This window comes from Pelmatolapia mariae, linkage group LG5 (assembly GCF_036321145.2).
Source record: "Pelmatolapia mariae isolate MD_Pm_ZW linkage group LG5, Pm_UMD_F_2, whole genome shotgun sequence".
Classification (NCBI taxonomy): Eukaryota; Metazoa; Chordata; class Actinopteri; order Cichliformes; family Cichlidae; genus Pelmatolapia; species Pelmatolapia mariae.
The window spans coordinates 33596638-33616006 of record NC_086231.1 but is presented as its reverse complement, the minus strand read 5'-3'; the positions used below and the strand labels follow the sequence as shown (position 1 = coordinate 33616006).

Below are 19369 nucleotides of genomic sequence, written 5' to 3'. Positions count from 1 at the left end.
CAAGAAACGCACTGAAACCATATTTATGGCGATGTTTATAGGTTTCTGAACAGTGACGATACTTCCTAAAAAATGAAAGGAACTCAGAAAGTTCTATCAGGAATAAATACTGAACCAGTTAAAATCCTTTTAATTGTCGAATTACCCGCCACTAAGCACAAGATTTCTCATTAAAACCACAAATATCCTTTATTAATATGAGTGACAGAAAAAAACAAGTTGTATTACATTTTTTAACATACAGGTAGTAAAACTAAGCATGTCACCTCCATGTTTTTATTTTACTCCGTTTTCAAAATTCACAAAATTGTTCCTATTAGTTTTTAGAGTCAGAGGTTTTTAAGTCTATTTTTTATTTTTTTATTTTAGTTAACTAAAAAGTTTTTCACGTGTAGTTTTAGTTTTTAGTTATCTATAAATACCTTGATGCACAGTATTGTTTCAGTCAGTTTCCATCTTGTTCAAAAGTCTAGTTTTTATGTAATTTTTCTTCAGTGTTTCTTTAATTCTAAGTTTAGTTTTAGTTCACAGCGATGGTCTGCCCAACAGAAAATGACTCAGTAGATTGCTGTGAGTTGGTGAATGGCTAAAATGGGAGTTGAGGTTTTGCTAATAGATTGAACAAAATGACTTTTCCCCATTTCACATTTAGATATAGAAGGTAATCTTTTTCAAGATTTTAAAACAAATTTTTTCAGGCTTTGCTGTGCTTTTCTTTGAATTACGCAGGAAGACACCACAGTGGCAGGTGAAGATGCCGGCCTCTGCTGGGGCACTAATGGAACCTCAAATAAAAAGGAAACTTAAGAAAGTTGTCTTTGCTGTTCTGTGATGACCGCTTCATTCACAAAGCGCATCATGACAAGGAAGCTGTCCAAAACTGATGACCAGCCAGAACCCCTCTGGGAAACCCCTTTGTTTAATAGTTGTCTTTACATTAACTTAATATTTCATATCAGGACTAAAGACATTTGTACATTCAAATAAGACACTAAAGAAAAAATTGAAGAGCCAAGAGGAAAGATGGTTGTGAAAAAGTGGTTTCAGTGTCAGATGTGGAAGTTGTTGCTGGTGAACACTTTATCATGTGGCCTGGAGGTGTGCATGGCTGCCGGGACTGTCTACATCCCACCTCTACTGCTGCAGGCCGGCATGGAGGAACGCTACATGACCATGATGCTTGGTAAGTGGAGGGGGAAAAAATCACATGAGCATTACAATTTTATAGATGTTCTGTTTGTGTGTTTGAAACTTCTGTTTGTAGTTTGAAGTACCAGTGCTGACGGTGCTGCAGCACCCCGTGGCAAAGAGCTGATGACCTGCATGTCTACAACTACTAACTAGGAAATGTATTCAAATAGCTTCATTTAGTTTTGTCATTATATAATGATTTTTCATTATCAATAGTTTTCATATAAATGTTTAAAACTAGCGGATCTTAGGTTGCTTAGTTTCAATAACAACTTTGATCCATGGACAGAATCAAAGATGGACGTAGCAACTGTGACATCACCTGTTGCTTTGTCAAGTCTTGTTTTTAAGCCTTACATTGAGGTTTTTCACAGCTGCCATATTGGTTGCCTGATAATAATGGTCGTCTCTGGTTTTAAAATCGAACAGTCATTGGCTAACGAAATGTGAATCACACCTCGTTAGCCAATGAGCATGCAGTTCGATCAAAAATATAAAAAGCAATAACACTGGAGAGCCCCGAGTACTGTGGCTATTTGTTAGCAAGATAGCAGAAAGCTAATATTTATTAAGCTAACAAATGGATACACCTAAGTTAAGCTGAAAAATGTAAATAATGTAATAATTTATATTACATTATTTACATTAATGTATTTCTTGCTAGCTAACTAACTAGCTGACTTTACAGTCACTGGGCGGGCTGTAAACCTTTCCCAGACTGTTGGTATCTGTAATGTCGTCAGTGCAGATAAAGTACGACTACAACAGAAGTTTAAGTGCATTATACCATAAAAATAATGACTAGATCCCATCTGATGCTTCCCTGGTAAATGATTGAGCTTTGAGGACCACTAAGAAGGTTAACAAGGTCTTTCTTTTTACCAGCTGTGACTCCAGTTTTGGGCTTGATCTTTATACCCATGATCGGCTCAGCTAGTGATTCTTGGAGAGGGCGCTTCGGTCGACGCAGGCCCTTTATCTGGATCCTGAGCCTGGGAGTTTTGCTAGGCCTGCAAATAATTCCCCAAGCCAGGCGGCTGACTGTACTGATTTCACCACAGCACCCTCACTGGTTGCAAGCTGGCATGCAGGCTGCAGCTGTATGCCTTGTCGAGTTCTGCGCACAGGTGAGTAAACTTTACAAGTAAAGTTGTACAAAAATAAAAAATTATATACTCAGTTATACTATTAATTCTTATTCTCGTGCTTCTTGGGAACTAGATGAGGGATTAACAGGGATCTCTTCCAGGGGTCCAGTGGTAACCAACATGGACAGAGCACAGTCTTGTGTCCTAGATGGCAAATGGGTCTGTGCAGTTGACACCTCCTCTGAACAGGAGACACCCTGCATAGCAGATCATTACTGTAACCCGGTTGATGTAAATATATTAAATGAGCCTGGGGCTGCAACAATTCATCAAGTAATCCAAATATGTAGATTTTTTTTTTTTTAAATCCTGGACATCAGTTGTTTGCTTCGATGTTTCGTGGATCTGGAGTCTGTTTACACACTCACCCCACGAAGAGCAAAGAGGTGGAGCCATTAGCAAGTCAGTGAGCTAAGGGGTAGAGAAAGAAAATGTTTTTCTATTGTTTAAAACAGCAGCTTGTTCCTGTGATCTCCATTAAAACCTTTACTGGGAAAAAACTAGCGGCAGTCCTTCATCAAGGCACCTGTTTAACAAGTACTGACGTGAAGAAAAGTAAACTTTGTAGCTGCTCAATCCACCGCTGTTTGTTTTACACTGAAAAAAATCTGCAGGAAAGCTACAGAAGTTGTAATAAAATATGTAGATGGACTGTTAACTTAAACCATGTTTAAATCATGTTTAAATCAGGCAGCATGCTGAAGGTTGGCAGCAGCCATCCTTTGATACCTGCAGCAAGCAGGGGCGAATCTAAAGTAGGGCATGGGTACTAGATCATACTCATTTCAACACTTTCATAACATTATTTTTTAGATTTAAAGTGAAATAACATGAAATATCTTCATAAAATTATATTAGTATTTTTAAAAAAGAAAAAAAAAAGAAAATACTAGCTTTTTCCAACAGGCCAATAAAAATGCTCATGGAGCAGTAAAACTCTGAGCCACTGACCTGGGGCTGTTAGGCTGGACATTATTAATATCTGCACCATCAGAATGTCTGTTTTCAACAGCACAAAAATTTCAGAATGCTGAAATACTCGTTTTCTTCATTGCAGCCACTACATACACATAGGCACACAAACATGTACAAAAACACATTCACATGAACACACACCTAATTTATGTCACCCAGCAAATACAATACAGTCAGAACTCGTTTTACTGCCAGATAACATCAGCCTTATAGCAAGTCTGCTGTGTATATCTATCTATCTATCTATCTATCTATCTATCTATCTATCTATCTATATATATATATATATATATATATATATATATATATTATGGCCAAGCTTGAAACCTGGATCCCCCGTAGCCGGTTACCAAGATTACGTGAAGTACCCTCAGAAGGTCTGCTAGCTGATGTTAATGCAGCACTACGGACGATACCTACAACCATGATTACCGACACTAACAAGCTGATCTACACTACGGCAGCAGTGATCAGTGAGATGCTTGGCTACAAGTTGAACAGCCACAAGGGGCAGTACCCTCCATGGAGAAGGAGGCTAGAGGGCAAGATCAAAGTAGCACGAAGGGAGGTTAGCCAACTAACGGAGTTGCAGAAAGGTGCGACAAAGAAGGTGCATAAAAAATACAGCAAGCTGTCCATACCTGAGGCCTTGGAAACTGCCAAACAACGACTCACAGCCTTGGCCAGCCGCTTGAGGAGGTACACCAGAGAGATAGAAGGCAGAAGAATAAACCAGCTGTTCTCCACAGAACCAGCAAAGGTGTACGCTCAGTGGCAAGGGAACAATAAGAGAACAGCACCACCAAGGCTGGAGACGGAGCAATACTGGAAGAGCATATGGGAGAAGGACGCAACCCATAACGGCAATGCTCAGTGGCTAGTGGATCTGAGGGCAGACCATAGCGACCTCCCTGAACAGGGTCCAGTAACCATCACAGTGGCAGATATCCAAGAAAGGGTCTCCAGTATGAAGAGTTGGACAGCACCAGGGCCCGACATGGTTCACGCCTACTGGCTGAAGAAGCTGACTGCACTCCACGAGCGTCTGGCAGCACAAATGAACCAGCTGCTAGTTAACGAGAGACACCCGGAATGGCTAACCGAAGGTCGGACGGTCCTGATCCCCAAGGACCCCAAGAAGGGACCGGTCCCATCCAACTACCGACCAATAACCTGCCTCAGTACTACATGGAAGCTCCTGTCAGGCATCATATCGGCTAAGATGAACAGGCACATGGGTCAATACATGAGCGGGGCACAGAAAGGGATTGGCAAGAATAACAGAGGCGCAAAACACCAGCTACTGGTAGACAGAACAGTCAGCCGAGACTGCAAGACCAGACTGACCAACCTGTGCACAGCCTGGATTGATTACAAGAAGGCCTATGACTCAGTGCCCCACAGCTGGATACTGGAATGCCTAGAATTGTACAAGATCAACAGGACCCTAAGAGCCTTCATCAGGAACTCAATGGGGATGTGGCGTACAACACTAGAGGCCAACTCCAAGCCCATAGCACAAGTCACCATCAAGTGCGGGATCTACCAAGGAGATGCTCTGTCCCCACTGCTGTTCTGCATAGGCCTGAACCCCCTCAGTGAGATCATTAACAAGACTGGCTACGGATACCGACTACGAAACGGAGCGGTTGTCAGCCACCTCCTGTACATGGATGACATCAAGCTGTATGCCAAGAGTGAACGAGACATCGATTCACTGATCCCCACTACCAGGCTATACAGCAATGACATTGGAATGTCGTTCGGACTGGAGAAGTGTAGTCGGATGGTAACAAAGAGAGGGAAGGTAGTCAGAACTGAGGGGATTGAACTACCAGAAGGCAACATTGCAGACATAGAGGACAGTTACAAGTACCTGGGGATCCCGCAGGCGAATGGGAACCATGAAGAGGCCACTAGGAAAGCTGCAACCACCAAGTACCTGCAGAGGGTCAGGCAAGTCCTGAGGAGTCAGCTGAATGGTAAGAACAAGATCCGGGCCATCAACACCTACGCCCTGCCCGTGATCAGGTACCCTGCTGGGGTAATAGGCTGGCCAAAGGAGGAGATAGAAGCCACTGACATAAAGACAAGAAAGCTCCTGACCATGCATGGAGGGTTTCACCCCAAGTCCAGCACCCTGAGGCTGTACACTAAGCGGAAGGAAGGAGGCCGGGGACTGGTGAGTGTCAGCACCACAGTCCAGGATGAGACAAGAAACATCCACGAATACATCACGAAGACGGCCCCGACTGACAGCGTGCTTAGTGAATACCTCAGGCAGCAGAAACCCAAGAAAGAGGAGGAAGGCGAGGAACCATCATGGAAGGACAGGCCCCTGCACGGTATGTACCACCGGCAGATAGAGGAGGTGGCTGATATCCAGAAATCCTACCGGTGGCTGGACAAAGCTGGACTGAAAGACAGCACAGAGGCACTAATCATGGCAGCACAAGAACAAGCTCTGAGTACAAGATCCATAGAGGCTGGGGTCTATCACACCAGGCAAGACCCCAGGTGCAGGCTGTGTAAAGATGCCCCAGAGACGATCCAGCACATAACAGCAGGGTGCAAGATGTTAGCAGGCAGGGCATACATGGAACGCCATAACCAAGTGGCCGGCATAGTGTACAGGAACATCTGTGCCGAGTATAACCTGGAAGTCCCGAGGTCAAAATGGGAGATGCCCCCAAGGGTGATGGAGAATGACCGAGCTAAGATCCTGTGGGACTTCCAGATACAGACGGACAAAATGGTGGTGGCTAACCAACCGGACATAGTGGTGGTAGACAAACAGAAGAAGACAGCTGTAGTGATCGATGTAGCGGTTCCGAATGACAGCAATATCAGGAAGAAGGAACACGAGAAACTGGAGAAATACCAAGGGCTCAGAGAAGAGCTCGAGAGGATGTGGAGGGTGAAGGTAACGGTGGTCCCCGTGGTAATCGGAGCACTAGGTGCGGTGACTCCCAAGCTAGGCGAGTGGCTCCAGCAGATCCCGGGAACAACATCGGAGATCTCTGTCCAGAAGAGCGCAGTCCTGGGAACAGCTAAGATACTGCGCAGGACCCTCAAGCTCCCAGGCCTCTGGTAGAGGACCCGAGCTTGAAGGATAAAACCGCCCGCAGGGGCGTGCTGGGTGTTTTTTTTTTTTTTTTTACATATATATATACACACACAAACACAAACACACACACACACACACACACACACACACACACATATATATACATATATACATGTACATATATATATATATATATATATATATATATGTGTATGTATGTATATGTACCGTACCTTATTTTATTATTTTTCACAGCTGCATTTAAACTATTAAAAACATTGCAGCTTCTAAAATGGAAACAAATGAGCAGTTCATTACTGTAGCCTTATTTACTGTATGAGATTCTCTGTTCCGAGGCTAAATTTGTAGTTAATGTAGTTATGAGTGAGTTTTTGTACCTCTAAAATCTAATCTAGACCTTCCTGGTTCACTTAATAACTTTGGCAATTAAACACTTGTATTATTATTTTTTATTTCTGAAAGAATAAGTCTTTGTTCATGTCGGAGGCCTTGGTTGAGTATCATAATTACATGTGTCAGCTAACTCTCAGGTTGTCTCCTCAGGCCTGTCTCACCCTACTGCTTGCCCTGCTGTCAGATCTGTTCCCCGGGGAGGAAGAAAACCGAAAAGCATTCTCAGTTAATTCCCTGATGACAAGCCTGGGGGGATGCTTGGGGTAAGCCACTTATTATCTTTTCTCCCTAACCGGTTGTGTCTCATACTTCAGTTCAGTTCAGTTATATTTATATAGTGCCAAGTTGCCTCAAGGTGCTTTATATTGTAAAGTAAGACCCTACAATAATACAGAGAAAACCCTAAAATTCAGATGAACCCGATAAGTGAGCACTTTGGCGAGAAAGTAGAAAGGAAAAACTCCCTTTTAACAGGAAGAAACCTCCAGCAGAAGCAGATTCAGGGACGGGCGGCCATCTGCTGCAACCGGTTGGTGGTGAGGGAAGAAAGACAGGACAAAGACACATCATTATATTAGTCGTTGTACCTATGGTACAGCTGTATTAATAGTAAGATAAAAAATCTCCAACAGGCACAATACAGTCACAGCATCCAAGTAAGTGAACAGACCTAAAAGACCTAATATTTCAACCTTTAAAATGTTTTTTTTCCAGGTTTTTGCTTCCTGCCATGGACTGGAGCCAGGCGCCCATAGCAGCATATTTGGGAGGGCAGGAGGCCTTTGTTTACACCCTACTCACCCTCCTGTTTTTTGGTTGCCTCCTCTCCACAACCTGCATCAAGGAGGAAGCAGGAGTCAGAGGAGAGAGGAAGATTCTTGTTCATCCCCCTTTAAAAAGTTTGAGGAGCAGATGCTGCCCGTTCCCCTTCCTACCTCGGCCTCGTTGTTTACGTGATCTGCTGTGTCGACGTGCATCAGAGGGTCTTTCAATGCTGCATCATTTGTATGCGGTGTGCATACATGTGCCACAGGTCATATGGAGACTTTTTGTGGCAGAGGTGTGTAGTTGGATGGCACTGATGAGTATCATGCTCTTCTTCGCTGACTTTATGGGGGAGGGATTGTACCAGGGAGTGCCGGGTGCAGATCCAGAATCACAGGAAAGGAAACGCTATGATGAAGGTAGGGTAAGTTCTTCCAACCGTTGAAGTCAGTCAGTAAGATTATGTTTTGCATTAAAACCACTTGATTCTTGTCCAGGTGTGCGCATGGCCAGTCTGGCTCTCTTCCTGCAGTGTGCAGTGTCGGTGCTGTGCTCTACGCTAATGGACCGCTGGGTGGCTCTGCTGGGAGCCAAAGTGGTATACACTAGTGGGGTGGCTCTTCTGCTGTTGGCCACCACCGTCATGAGTGTCTCAGACAGTGTGATGATGGTCACTGTCATGGCTGCTGTGACTGGGTACACGCTCTGTGTCCTGCAGGTGCTGCCATACACACTGCTGTGTCTCTATCACTCAGACAGACAGGTTAGTTCTTACTTACACAGTGTGCAGCCTTGTGTGTGATATAGTGGGAATTCTGCAAGAATGAAGAATGAATATTCAGGAAGTCCAGTGTTTGTGAATAAAAGGATACAAAAAAAATATTTTAATATTTATTTGTTGGAAATAAAACGCAACAAAATCAAAAGAAAGAATATGAATATCTGCTGTCAGTCAGATTGTTCTTTTTAACATCAGCACTGATCCAGAATTTTACATTTGGTGTTTAGCTACCATTTATAATTAAACCTTACATTTAGCTCATAACAGCTCTGTTTAATTTACCATTGCATGCATTTCCCTTTGAGAATTAAACCACTTACAGTCATGGTGAAAAGAAAATGCATCCTTTTAAATCTTAAACGGTAGAACTGACAGAGGGTGTATTTTCTTTTTACTGTATAGCATGGCATCACAGGAACTTGTTGTGAATGCTGCTTCAGAACTTGATGGGTGTATATGCCTGACCTTTTTGCGGTCAGGCATCTTTGGGGCATAGTTACCATTGTTACAACAACTAAGAAATCACAAGGCAAGTCAAGTTAGCAGCTAACAGTTAGCATGAGACAAGCTACCTGCCTGCTGTTAACGATTCCTCACCACCAACTTTTTGTTACTATTGGATGTAAATAACAACTGGCTAATCACCATAATTTATATTATTTATTTAATTACAATTAATATACAATTATAAATAATTGTTTTCCAAATTCCAAATTATTACAAAGAAAGTGACACACACATCAAAAACTATTTTAAAGTATTTTTCTAAGAAAATCTTCTTTATAGCTTCAAATTGGAGCCAGCAATCGGTCCTCAGCAACCCACCTTCGGCTGTTGATTGGTTTTCGCAGGCTTTAATCACACTGTTCAGTCTGGTCAATTATTCAGTCATTAAATCTGGCAGGCTTTACATTGCTAGAATGGTAAATGGACTAGTATTTATATAGTGGTTTTCTACTCAAAGTGCTGTCTTACTACTAGCCCCATTTGCCCATTTTCACCATTTCCTGTGCCTAAGTGCTGGTAATCTAACAGTCACACACACACTACTCTGATGGATGCATCAGGGGCAACCCAGGCTTTAGTATCTTGCTCAAGTTTACTTTGATATTCAGACTATTAAATGACTTACGCTCTGATTAGTAGACACATACACATACCAATTAAAATCAAGAAACATACTAAGTCCCTCTTATATTAGATGATATTGTTTAGTGATGACAGTGAATATAATTGGTAACCTTTTCTCTTTAAGATTTTCTTCAAGTCATCCAGACCTCTTGAGCGGACTGAAAGTAATGACACAACACTTACTAAGCCTGTTCCCTCATGTGGTCCACCTGCTAAGCACCAAGCTGTGAGGCTGATACTTCCTGTGGCAGAGCCCTCTGTTGAGTCGCCACATCTATCACTTTTGGTGGCTGGAGGTGATAGAGCTGAAGCAGATTCCACACAAGTCTCAAACAGAGGGATGGGCTTTGACATGGCAATACTGGAAGGCGCGTACCTTCTCTCCCAGGTATGGGTGGGCAATTGGAGCCGAATTAATTGGTGTCGTACCTGATCTCATTTCATGTGATATAAAGTATATTCAGATCTTCTTTGAACAGCTAATTGTATCACTCCTGTTTCTACCTGGAGACAGCAATCGCCTCATTGTTCTGACACACAACACAAAACTATCCACAACACTACACACTAACTACACAAGACAACACATTAACTACACACTCCAAACACGCTAAACGTCACAAATCTTTCACATCTCAAAACTCGCTCTCTCGCTCTTTTTCTGCTCTTTCTCTCTCTCTCGCCGTCACTCCTAAAACTTCCCCCTCTTCCTAGGACAAAGACACATCATTATTTGGTCATAAGCAGAGAGTGCTTGCTAGCGCTGTCCTTAGACAGTAAACGTCATATAAAACGCCGTGTATATATTGTTTATCATGACTCTGGTTTTACGTGGCCCATCAACACAATTTAAAAACTTTTATATATCGCCTTGTTGCTTTGTCATCTTGAAGTGGTCATTTGATTGGCTTACTAGGACTACTTTATTCTTCCTCAGTCAAACAGCAGCACTTATGCGATTATTTTGCCCCCTAGCTCCAGGTGTTGTGCCAAAAAGTGATCGCCTGCCAAAAAGTGATTGCTGTCCGCGGGAGCACATGCAGCTGCTTAGAGCTGTAGCGCCCAGATTACTTACATAGACAGCTACTTCCATGCAACTGATATAAGGTGCAGTAAGCTGAAGACAGCTCCAACCGTCTGTTTGTTGAAAAATAGTAACGCGACCGCACCGCCGTCTTGTTAGGAACGGTAACGGTAACTGCTGCCGGATGGCTGGTGTGTTTGAGGAGCGGACCCAAAAATAGACACACAAGGGACAGGACTAAAGTTTAACAAAAAGCAAGCGAGCAAAAAGTGTTTATTTAGGCTGATAACTACCACAAAACAAAAGCACAGGGGTGAGAAACTAAATGATAAACTGAGAAAACTGGGAAAAACTAATGCAGGACATGGAATTTGTCAGAGTTTTACCCCTGATGCTGCTGGATAAACAGAAACTCACTCAGGAACAAGGTCACACAGAGCTCTGATTTACACTCGCCGCGAGGGAAGCAGTTGTCTCCAACCCACTTCAACTTGCTTCCCCCTGCAGGCTGCTTTTATTGTTTACACACATGAATATGCATAGTCTCATTAACATGTGACATCTTAAACAGGCATATATGTGAACAAAGAGTAATTGTCTGCGTGTGCTGGTGTGTTGTGCAAGCGTGGTTATACGATGTGAATGGTTTACCATGTGAGTGCAGCCCTCCCAGGATGCTGTTCCTACCCTTATCACACCAGGTGACTCCCTTCACTGAGTCCAGTTTGTTCTTCTCAAGGCTGCTCGTCCTCCCGATGTGCACGTACTCACATGCGTGGGTTACATAGGGAGCAAACAAAAGCTTTTCAATGTGTAGCTTTTTAAATGGCAATCTACAACCAGTGTTGGGTAAGTTACTTTCAATTAGTAACTTAGTTACATTACTAGTTACTTCTATCAAAAGTAACTCAGTTACTTCAAGTTACTCGTTACTTTCAAAGTAACGAGTTACTAGGGAAAGTAACTTTGGTTTTACTCAGAATTCTCTTGTTAATGTGTTGCTTCCGTAACTGGATACCCAGAAAGATTGCCAGTCTTCTAGCTTGCTTACTTGCCACAAGTGCCCTGTGCCACCTACCAATAGAAAGGAAAAAATAACGTGCATATTTCCACGAGAGAAATCCCACGCCTGGACTGTCGTTGACTGCCGCCATGATTCTAGCCTACGTCACAGCGTCATGTGCGCTTTTTACATCCAACACAAAAACTGCAGTCGTGGTGCTTTCAATTGTACTCAGAACTCGGAAATTCTGACTTCCGAATAGGAAGATGTAGGTAACACCAGACTGCAGATGAGCTGCATACAGGGCTGGACTGAGACAAAATCAATCGTTTGTTGTAAGATTCAGATAATTATTTTTTAAAAGCTAGATATTTTAAATGAGAATAAGAAAGAAAAGTACTTCTTTGTGCCCCCTGTTAATGCCCTACCTGGCCCCTGGCTAAACTTTGCTAGACCCGCCCCTGCACAGTTACCAGCTGTCAGCTACATAAAAAAAGGATCCTGGTGTTATTTGTCTCTCAGAAACAGTTCATAACTTCCCTTCAACTCATTTATGTCACCTAAAAGGTAAACCTGTTTCTCCATCACCTGTTCAGCTCTGATGATTCAGTAAGGACATCTCCTGGTTTCATCTTCATGTTTCCCTCTCACCAGATAACCAAACTGATATCATGACCAGCAGCTTTTACAGCTGTGGCTCCAGCAAACATCAGCTGATACTAGAAATTAATATTAAATAAATTCTAACAACAGCTGATCAAGCTTAAACGTGCTGCTGTTGTTTAACGCGACCTCCGCTGGTTTCTTCTTTCTGGCGCAAAGTGGGCGATAAACAAACAAGTGAGAAAACCCGATCAGCTGATCATTGATCAGTTTCATGATTGAAGTAGAAACAGGAGAGGGAGGGGGAGAGAATGAGAGAAGAAGAGGCAGCTGTGCAGCAAAGACACAGAATAACTTCAGCTTTGTGTCTTTTTCATTGTAGCTGAAGTCCGGGACAAATTGTGTTCCTTTTCACCTCAATACGAAACGCGTAATATTTTCTCTGAATACGAGACGATTCCGTTTTTTACGGGACGGTTGGCAACTCTAATAATTAACCTATGAACAAAATAAAGTTCAACATCAGTAACATCATAACACCCACCCAGCTGCAAAGAAATTCCGTCATGCTAGCTAGTACGCAGTACGAAAAAGTCAGCACAATGAAAATAAACTCCACCTAAACTTGGTTTATATCTGACCCAGATAGACTGCAGGTCATAACTTCTTACCTGAAGTTCAGTTCACCTGACACTCGGACCGGCGGCCGCCTCAGGTCTCTGCTCCTCCTGCCTCCCCTTTTCCCTCATCCACCTGCTGGCCTCCACCACTTGCTAATGTTACTGAATCTGTGGAAGCTCCGCGACAGCCACCACACGAAGTAACGAATAACGACCCCATGTGAGTGCAGCCCTCCCAGGATGCTGTTCCTACCCTTATCACACCAGGTGACTCCCTTCACTGAGTCCAGTTTGTTCTTCTCAAGGCTGCTCGTCCTCCCGATGTGCACGTACTCACATGCGTGGGTTACATAGGGAGCAAACAAAAGCTTTTCAATGTGTAGCAAAACTAACATGAGGCGAGATGAACAGACAACTCAACAATGAACAAAGGGAGACAGAGGACTTAAATACACAGAAGCGTAATGAGGGAAGTGGAAATGCCTGGGGAACACAGCTGACACAAATGAACATGACGCCACAGGGGAAGCAAAACTAAACACACTGAAGAGACTGTCAAAATAAAACAGGAAGCATAATGAGACGTAGACTGTGACAACACAAGCTTGACAATAGGACATGGAACATGCAGACATGAAACACAAGGGGATACGAGGGCACGGACATAACTAAAAGTTATACAATGGGGGTGTCCAAATTCATGGGCTGCATCCTCCTGAGGCCGCATTTGTAGGCTGATTACGTCACAGCGAAGCGATGAAGGCTGTCCAAATTCATAGACTCCTCCGGATGCAGCCGACAAATGCGTCCTTCTTTTCCCCGAATTTGAGGGATGGGTCAGGTGTATCCTTCGTTCCCCACCATATCCCAGAATTCATAGCGCGGCCCAGCCAATTCCAGTTTTCAACAATGGCGGCCGCTACTAAGTTTTAATATTGCTCTTATTACTCTTTCTGGGTCACAAAATAAACTTTTAAGATATTTTAAGTCGAGAATCTAGCTCTGACATGGAGCGAGCCGAAAAGCTTCTCTCCCTCTCAGGCCTGGGTGGTGGCACGGCTCTGGAGCTCATGGAAAACATGTTGTCCTTACTCGGACCAGATGACAAAGGATTCCTCTTCGCCCACCTCTTCCTCCGACAGCTGCCGGCTGCCGTGAGAGCCGGCCTCGCCATCTCTCTGTTTCTGGCCGCGAGGGATTACCGCTCCCTGGCTGAGGAAGCGGATCGGATTCTTCTCACTACCCGCACTTTTGACGTGCACGCCCTGGCTACGGACCCGCTGGCGGCATCTCCACCTGCCTCCCCCGGAGCATCGGATCCTTCACCGACGGCGGGGATCGCTAAGCAACGGCACCGCGTTGCCTCTGCTTCTACCATCAGCGGTTTGGCGCCAGGGCGCGTTGCTGTCTGCCACCTTGCTCTTTCCCAGCCCAGGGAAACGGACCCGCCAGCGCGCCGTAGCGGCTGCGGACGCTGGAGATACGGAAAGGCTGCTCTTCATAGAGGACTCGCGCTCCGGGAGGTGTTTTCTGGTGGACTCCGGCTCACAGAAGAGCCTCCTTCCCCCGGCCGCCGCCGACAGGTTGCCAACTGGCTGCAGACCACTGCTGGTTGCAGCTAATGGTTCTCCTATCACATCGTTCGGAGAAAGGTTGGTGACTGTTTGTTTTCATGGCCAGGATTTCCAGTGGAACTTTGTTGTTGCTGCTAGCTCAGTGCCTACCTTAGGTGCTGATTTTCTGTGTGCCCATGGACTGCTAGTCGATGTTGCTAACAGACGTTTAATTGATGCTCTCTCGTTTTCTTCACTACCCTGTTTTACTCGGGCTGCCGAGCCCCTGATTCGGGCTAATGTAGTGACCTCCGGGGATGCTTTTCAGCGTTTGCTTTTGGAGTTTCCATCACTGTCTGTCCCTAATTTCTCTAACACGGTAACGAAGCACGGGGTTGAGCATTATATTCCCACAGTCGGGCCCCCGGTGTTCTCGCGCGTCACCTCGACCCCACGAAACTGTCCGTCGCTCGAGAAGAGTTTGCAGCCATGGAGCGGCTTGGCATTGTACAGCGCTCGAACAATGCCTGGGCCTCTCCGCTTCACATGGTGCCCAAATCGGATGGTCGGTGGCGGCCATGCAGAGATTTTCGTTGTTTAAATAATGCCACGGAGAATGATCGTTACCCCATCCCTCACATTCAGGATTTTTCCGCCCATCTCGCCGGGACCTCGTTTTTTTCTAAAATTGACTTGGTGCGCTGTCATTACCCCCTTTGGCTTGTTCGAGTTTTTGCACATGAAAGGTGCAGCCCAGACCTATCAGCGGCTGATGGACTCTGTCTTGCACGGGCTGCCTTTTGTTTTCGTGTACCTGGATGATATATTGGTGGCCAGCTGCTCGGTGAGCCAGCACGAGTCCCATCTGTGCCAGGTTTTTCAGCGTTTGGCAGAGCACGGCCTGATCATCAACCCCTCCAAGTGTCAGTTCGGGTTGCCGGTCCTGGATTTCCTCGGGCACCGCATTTCCGCTGACGGTGTGGTCCCATTGCTAGACAGGGTCCAGGCCGTTTCGGCTTTCCCGCATCCCACGTCGTTTAAAGTGTTGCAGGACTTCTTGGGGAAGATCAATTTTTACAACCGCTTTCTCCCCAGAGCTGCCTACCAGCTGCAGCCGCTCTACGCTGCCTTGAAAGGTAAAACAGCCAAAGATCCTGTTGACTGGCTCCCAGAACGCATCCAGGCGTTTTCTGCTGCCAAGTCTGTGCCGGCTAATGCCACCCTGCTGGCCCACCCATTTCCGTCAGCGGAGATCGCGTTGACCACGACGCATCTGACGTAGCAGTGGGTGCCGTGTTGGAACAGCGGGCTTCCAGTGTCTGGCAGCCGCTCGCCTTTTTCAGTCGTACGCTCCTGGACGCCGAACGCAAGTACAGTGTTTTTGACAGGGAGTTGCTGGCCCTGCACCTCGCGACACGCCACTTTCGTTTTTTCCTCAAAGGCCGCAACTTTACCGCGTACGTTGACCACAAACCTTTGACCTTTGCTATGTCCAAGGTCTCTGACCCATGGAGCGCACGCCAGCAGCGCCAGTTGGCAGCCATTTCTGAGTTTACGACAGACATTCAGCATGTGGCTGGTAAGTCCAATCACGTCGGTGACTGTCTGTCCCGCGTTTTGGTTTTCCCCGTGTATGTTGGTGTAGACTACGCTGCCATGGCCGCTGAGCAACGTGCTGACCTGGACGTCCTGTGTCCTCCAGGCCTCGCGCTGGAGGACACACCCGTGTGGGCCAGCGGTCCGCGCCTGCTTTGCGACGTTTCCACCGGCCGCCCACGCCCGGTGGTCCCCCTTTCGTGGCATCGGCGTGTTTTCGACTCGATACATGCCCTCTCTCGTCCGGGCGTCCGGGCCTCGGTCAAGCTGGTCAGCGCCAGGTTTGTTTGGCCGGGCCTTCGCAAATTAGTGAAAGACTGGGCAGCGGCTTGTATCCCATGCCAGCGCTCGAAGATCCACAGGCACACACAGGCAACCCTCGAACCTTTCCGTGTCCCCAAGGTCCACCGCACCACAGCATACCACCCGCAAGCTAATGGGCTGTGCGAAAGGTTTCACCGGTCACTCAAGGCCGCGCTCCAGGCTTCCTTAACAGGTGGTAACTGGGTTGACCGTCTTCCGTGGGTTTTGCTGGGATTGCGCAGCGTGGTTAAGGAAGACCTCGGGGCTTCCCCGGCTGAACTGGTCCTCAGCCAGCCCCTCCGGGTCTCCGGGGAATTCTTACCTGAGAACCCCCCTGTGTTTCGATACCTCTGTGCTGCCTCTTCGCCCCCCAAGAGACTCATTTTCTGTTCCTGGCCCTGTGCACCACTGCCTGCCTGACACTTTTGTCCCGAGTTCCTTGGACTCTTCTCGTTTTGTTGTCATCAGGCACGATGCCCATAGGACCCCGTTGCGCCCACCTTATGACGGGCCGTACAGGGTTATTAAACCGGGCCAAAAACATTTCCTTTTGGACTTTGGAGGTTGGCAGGAGGTTGTCTCTGTTGACAGACTTAAGCCTGCATATGTTCTGCAAGATGATCAGGTGGTTCCGGCCCAGGCCCCCCGCTGCGGCCACCCACCTACCTGTTCGGGGGGGGGCATGTGTGGCGGACCACTAGAGGGCTCCACTCACACCCAGTGTTGAGGAAGTGTGTTGATGTGTTTTGTGGCGCGATGTGTTCAGTTGATGGAGAAGAGGAATAAAGCAGGAGTGAGAACTAAAAGCTCCATGTCATCTGTTTACCTCCACATTATATAAGTCACTTAGATAACTTAAAAATGTTATTGTTTGGCTTTTTCAGTGTTTTATTTGTTCGTGAGTAAATCGGTTTGGCTGAGATTAAAGTTATAGTTTTCACACCGCTGAATAAACGCCAAACAGGGAACTGATTAAACAGAAGTGTGAGATGATCGAGAATTTACGCCAGTGTCCTGTTATATTTTAGACAGAAAGGAGCAGACGGCCGAGTTTATTAAACTCCACCGAGACGGCGGTGACGCAAAACTGAAGGCTAGACCGTCCAAATTTCACAGCCGCTCACTACCAGTCTACCCGGCCTTTTTAGGACCTGGCCCATGTAGACCGCGAAGGCTGGGTCCTCAGGAGGATGCAGCCTCTGAATTTGGACACCCCTATAGAGGACAAGACAGACTTACACAGGAAACAGGAAATGACACCTAAAAAAGGAAGCATGGGTGATAACATTAACTAGACTAAAACCTAACGACAACATACTTTTTATAAACACTAGAACTTAACATTTCTCTAATACCTCATAAGAAATCAAAAATACAAAACAAACTCAAAATGCTGGGTCACAGAGCCCTGACACCTGGGCACTTATTTTGGAAGTCATTCTGGAGGATTATCTTAACTTTCATTTCAATGCTTCAATGCTGCATGGGACGTAAAACCTGATTTTAAAAAGTGAAAAGTTTTGGGTTTTTTTAACTTTCTTTCCCCCTGGAAGTTAAACTTTTACCATCATCTTTGCTGCTGCAGAATCCTCCCATAGATTTGAATTCAGGATTCTCTGAATACCGTACCTCTCTTTGATAATGTCTCTGCAAATACTCTTAGACAGTTTAATCAGGTCAAGCAATTAAGACAATTTTGCGGTTAACAGAGAGATGAAGATGGGCTATTTTACAACCTCAAAAGGACTGCTTTGTAAATTGTGGTCATGCATTTAAAAAGCAGCTCTTTTCTTCTGCTTACCTGCAGGTGCTGCCAGCCATGTGCCTCGGTTCCATAGTGCAGCTGACTAACAGCGTGAGGGCGTACATGGCCTGCGCCTGCTGCTTCAGCCTGCTGGCTTTGCTCTTTGCCAGAAGAGTTGTCTACAGCCACGCTGACCTCCAGTGTTGATCGAGTCTCCATCAGGAACATCAGCCGACACAAGAGTCATGTGCTGGAAACAGTGGATCCTGAGTGTTCTCGTGCGGGGGAACATAGAGCATTCTTCAGGTTTTTATAGGCATTCAAGGACCTATTGGAGCTTGTTGGATATAAAGCAGTCACATAAGAATCATGCTGCCACTTTAAGATCATACCACATGCCAAATGTAGTGTCTTTTTAATACAATAAGGTCCATGAATGCTGTGTTTCCATCACTCTTATTGTGAGTGAAATGACACAGCACACAGAATACACTGTATCAAATAACTTTGTTTTTTGTATTCTTGGATAGGGAATGACAGGGAATGATATCCTGCCGTGTGCTGTTGCTAAGAAACAACACTGGAGTCTTGACACTCCTTCTGTGGTGCATTCTGCTGCAGTCTCCTCATCCATATGCTCAGCTTGGCTGCTATGGAGATTCATTTACAGCTAGCATGTAACCTAATTACCCAGTGATTAGAAAGCATGTTTAAAATACCTTCCTTCTGAGCCGTGTGTTCCAGCCGTTTGCGGCCGTAGTGGTTGTACTCTTACGCATGATGGGCTGAGATATTATGGTAAAATGAACTCTCCACTCCCTGTCCTTCTGTTGTAGAAGAGGGTGTGGACAGATCAATATTGACTTGAGCTTGAGTTTACAATACATCTGTGCAGTCTTATCTACTCTGAGTCCACGTGTGCATCCAGTATAACCAGGGAGGCTGAAATATTGCACTGATGTCATCTTTCTCATCAAAGTTGTCTGGAAATTGTGCAGCTGAAGGATTCCTTTAAAAGGGACAATGAGCCAGTACCTTGTATTTATTCATGTCATTATCTTGTATTCAGCCATAAGGCCCTAATTTATTGAAGTAGACATGACATGTAATTTGTTGTCAATTAATCAGGAGGCAGCCCAGATACCCCAATTCACCACGTGTTTGACTGACGTGCTGGAAAAGCTGTACTAATCACCATATATATATAAATGACTTTATTCTTCACCATTGGAGGTTATAGTTTTGGAAATGACACAACTGCGTGTAAAAATGATCAGCTGGAAATGTTATTGATGCAAAACATGTTTTGTATGTGTCATACTTCTGGGATATATTTAGAGATGGGGTCTTGTGACTGAGATTTTTCTTTTCTTTTTATGTTTACATGTGTTTGAGTTGTTTGAGACACTTAATTGCACTAAGTTTATAGGTTATTTGGGAATTCGCTCAGG

General features: G+C 45.3%; 1 protein-coding gene across 1 annotated transcript; it reads left to right on the top strand.

Moving 5' to 3' along the window:
• The first annotated feature begins 1053 nt into the window (after positions 1-1053).
• Positions 1054-18125, top strand: slc45a3 (solute carrier family 45 member 3). The gene is made up of 7 exons (XM_063475029.1): positions 1054-1183; positions 2077-2318; positions 6946-7058; positions 7510-7979; positions 8058-8323; positions 9597-9860; positions 17982-18125. The coding sequence occupies exons 1-7, from the start codon at positions 1054-1056 to the stop codon at positions 18123-18125; spliced, it is 1629 nt and encodes a 542-aa protein (XP_063331099.1).
• Positions 18126-19369: the final 1244 nt, after the last annotated feature.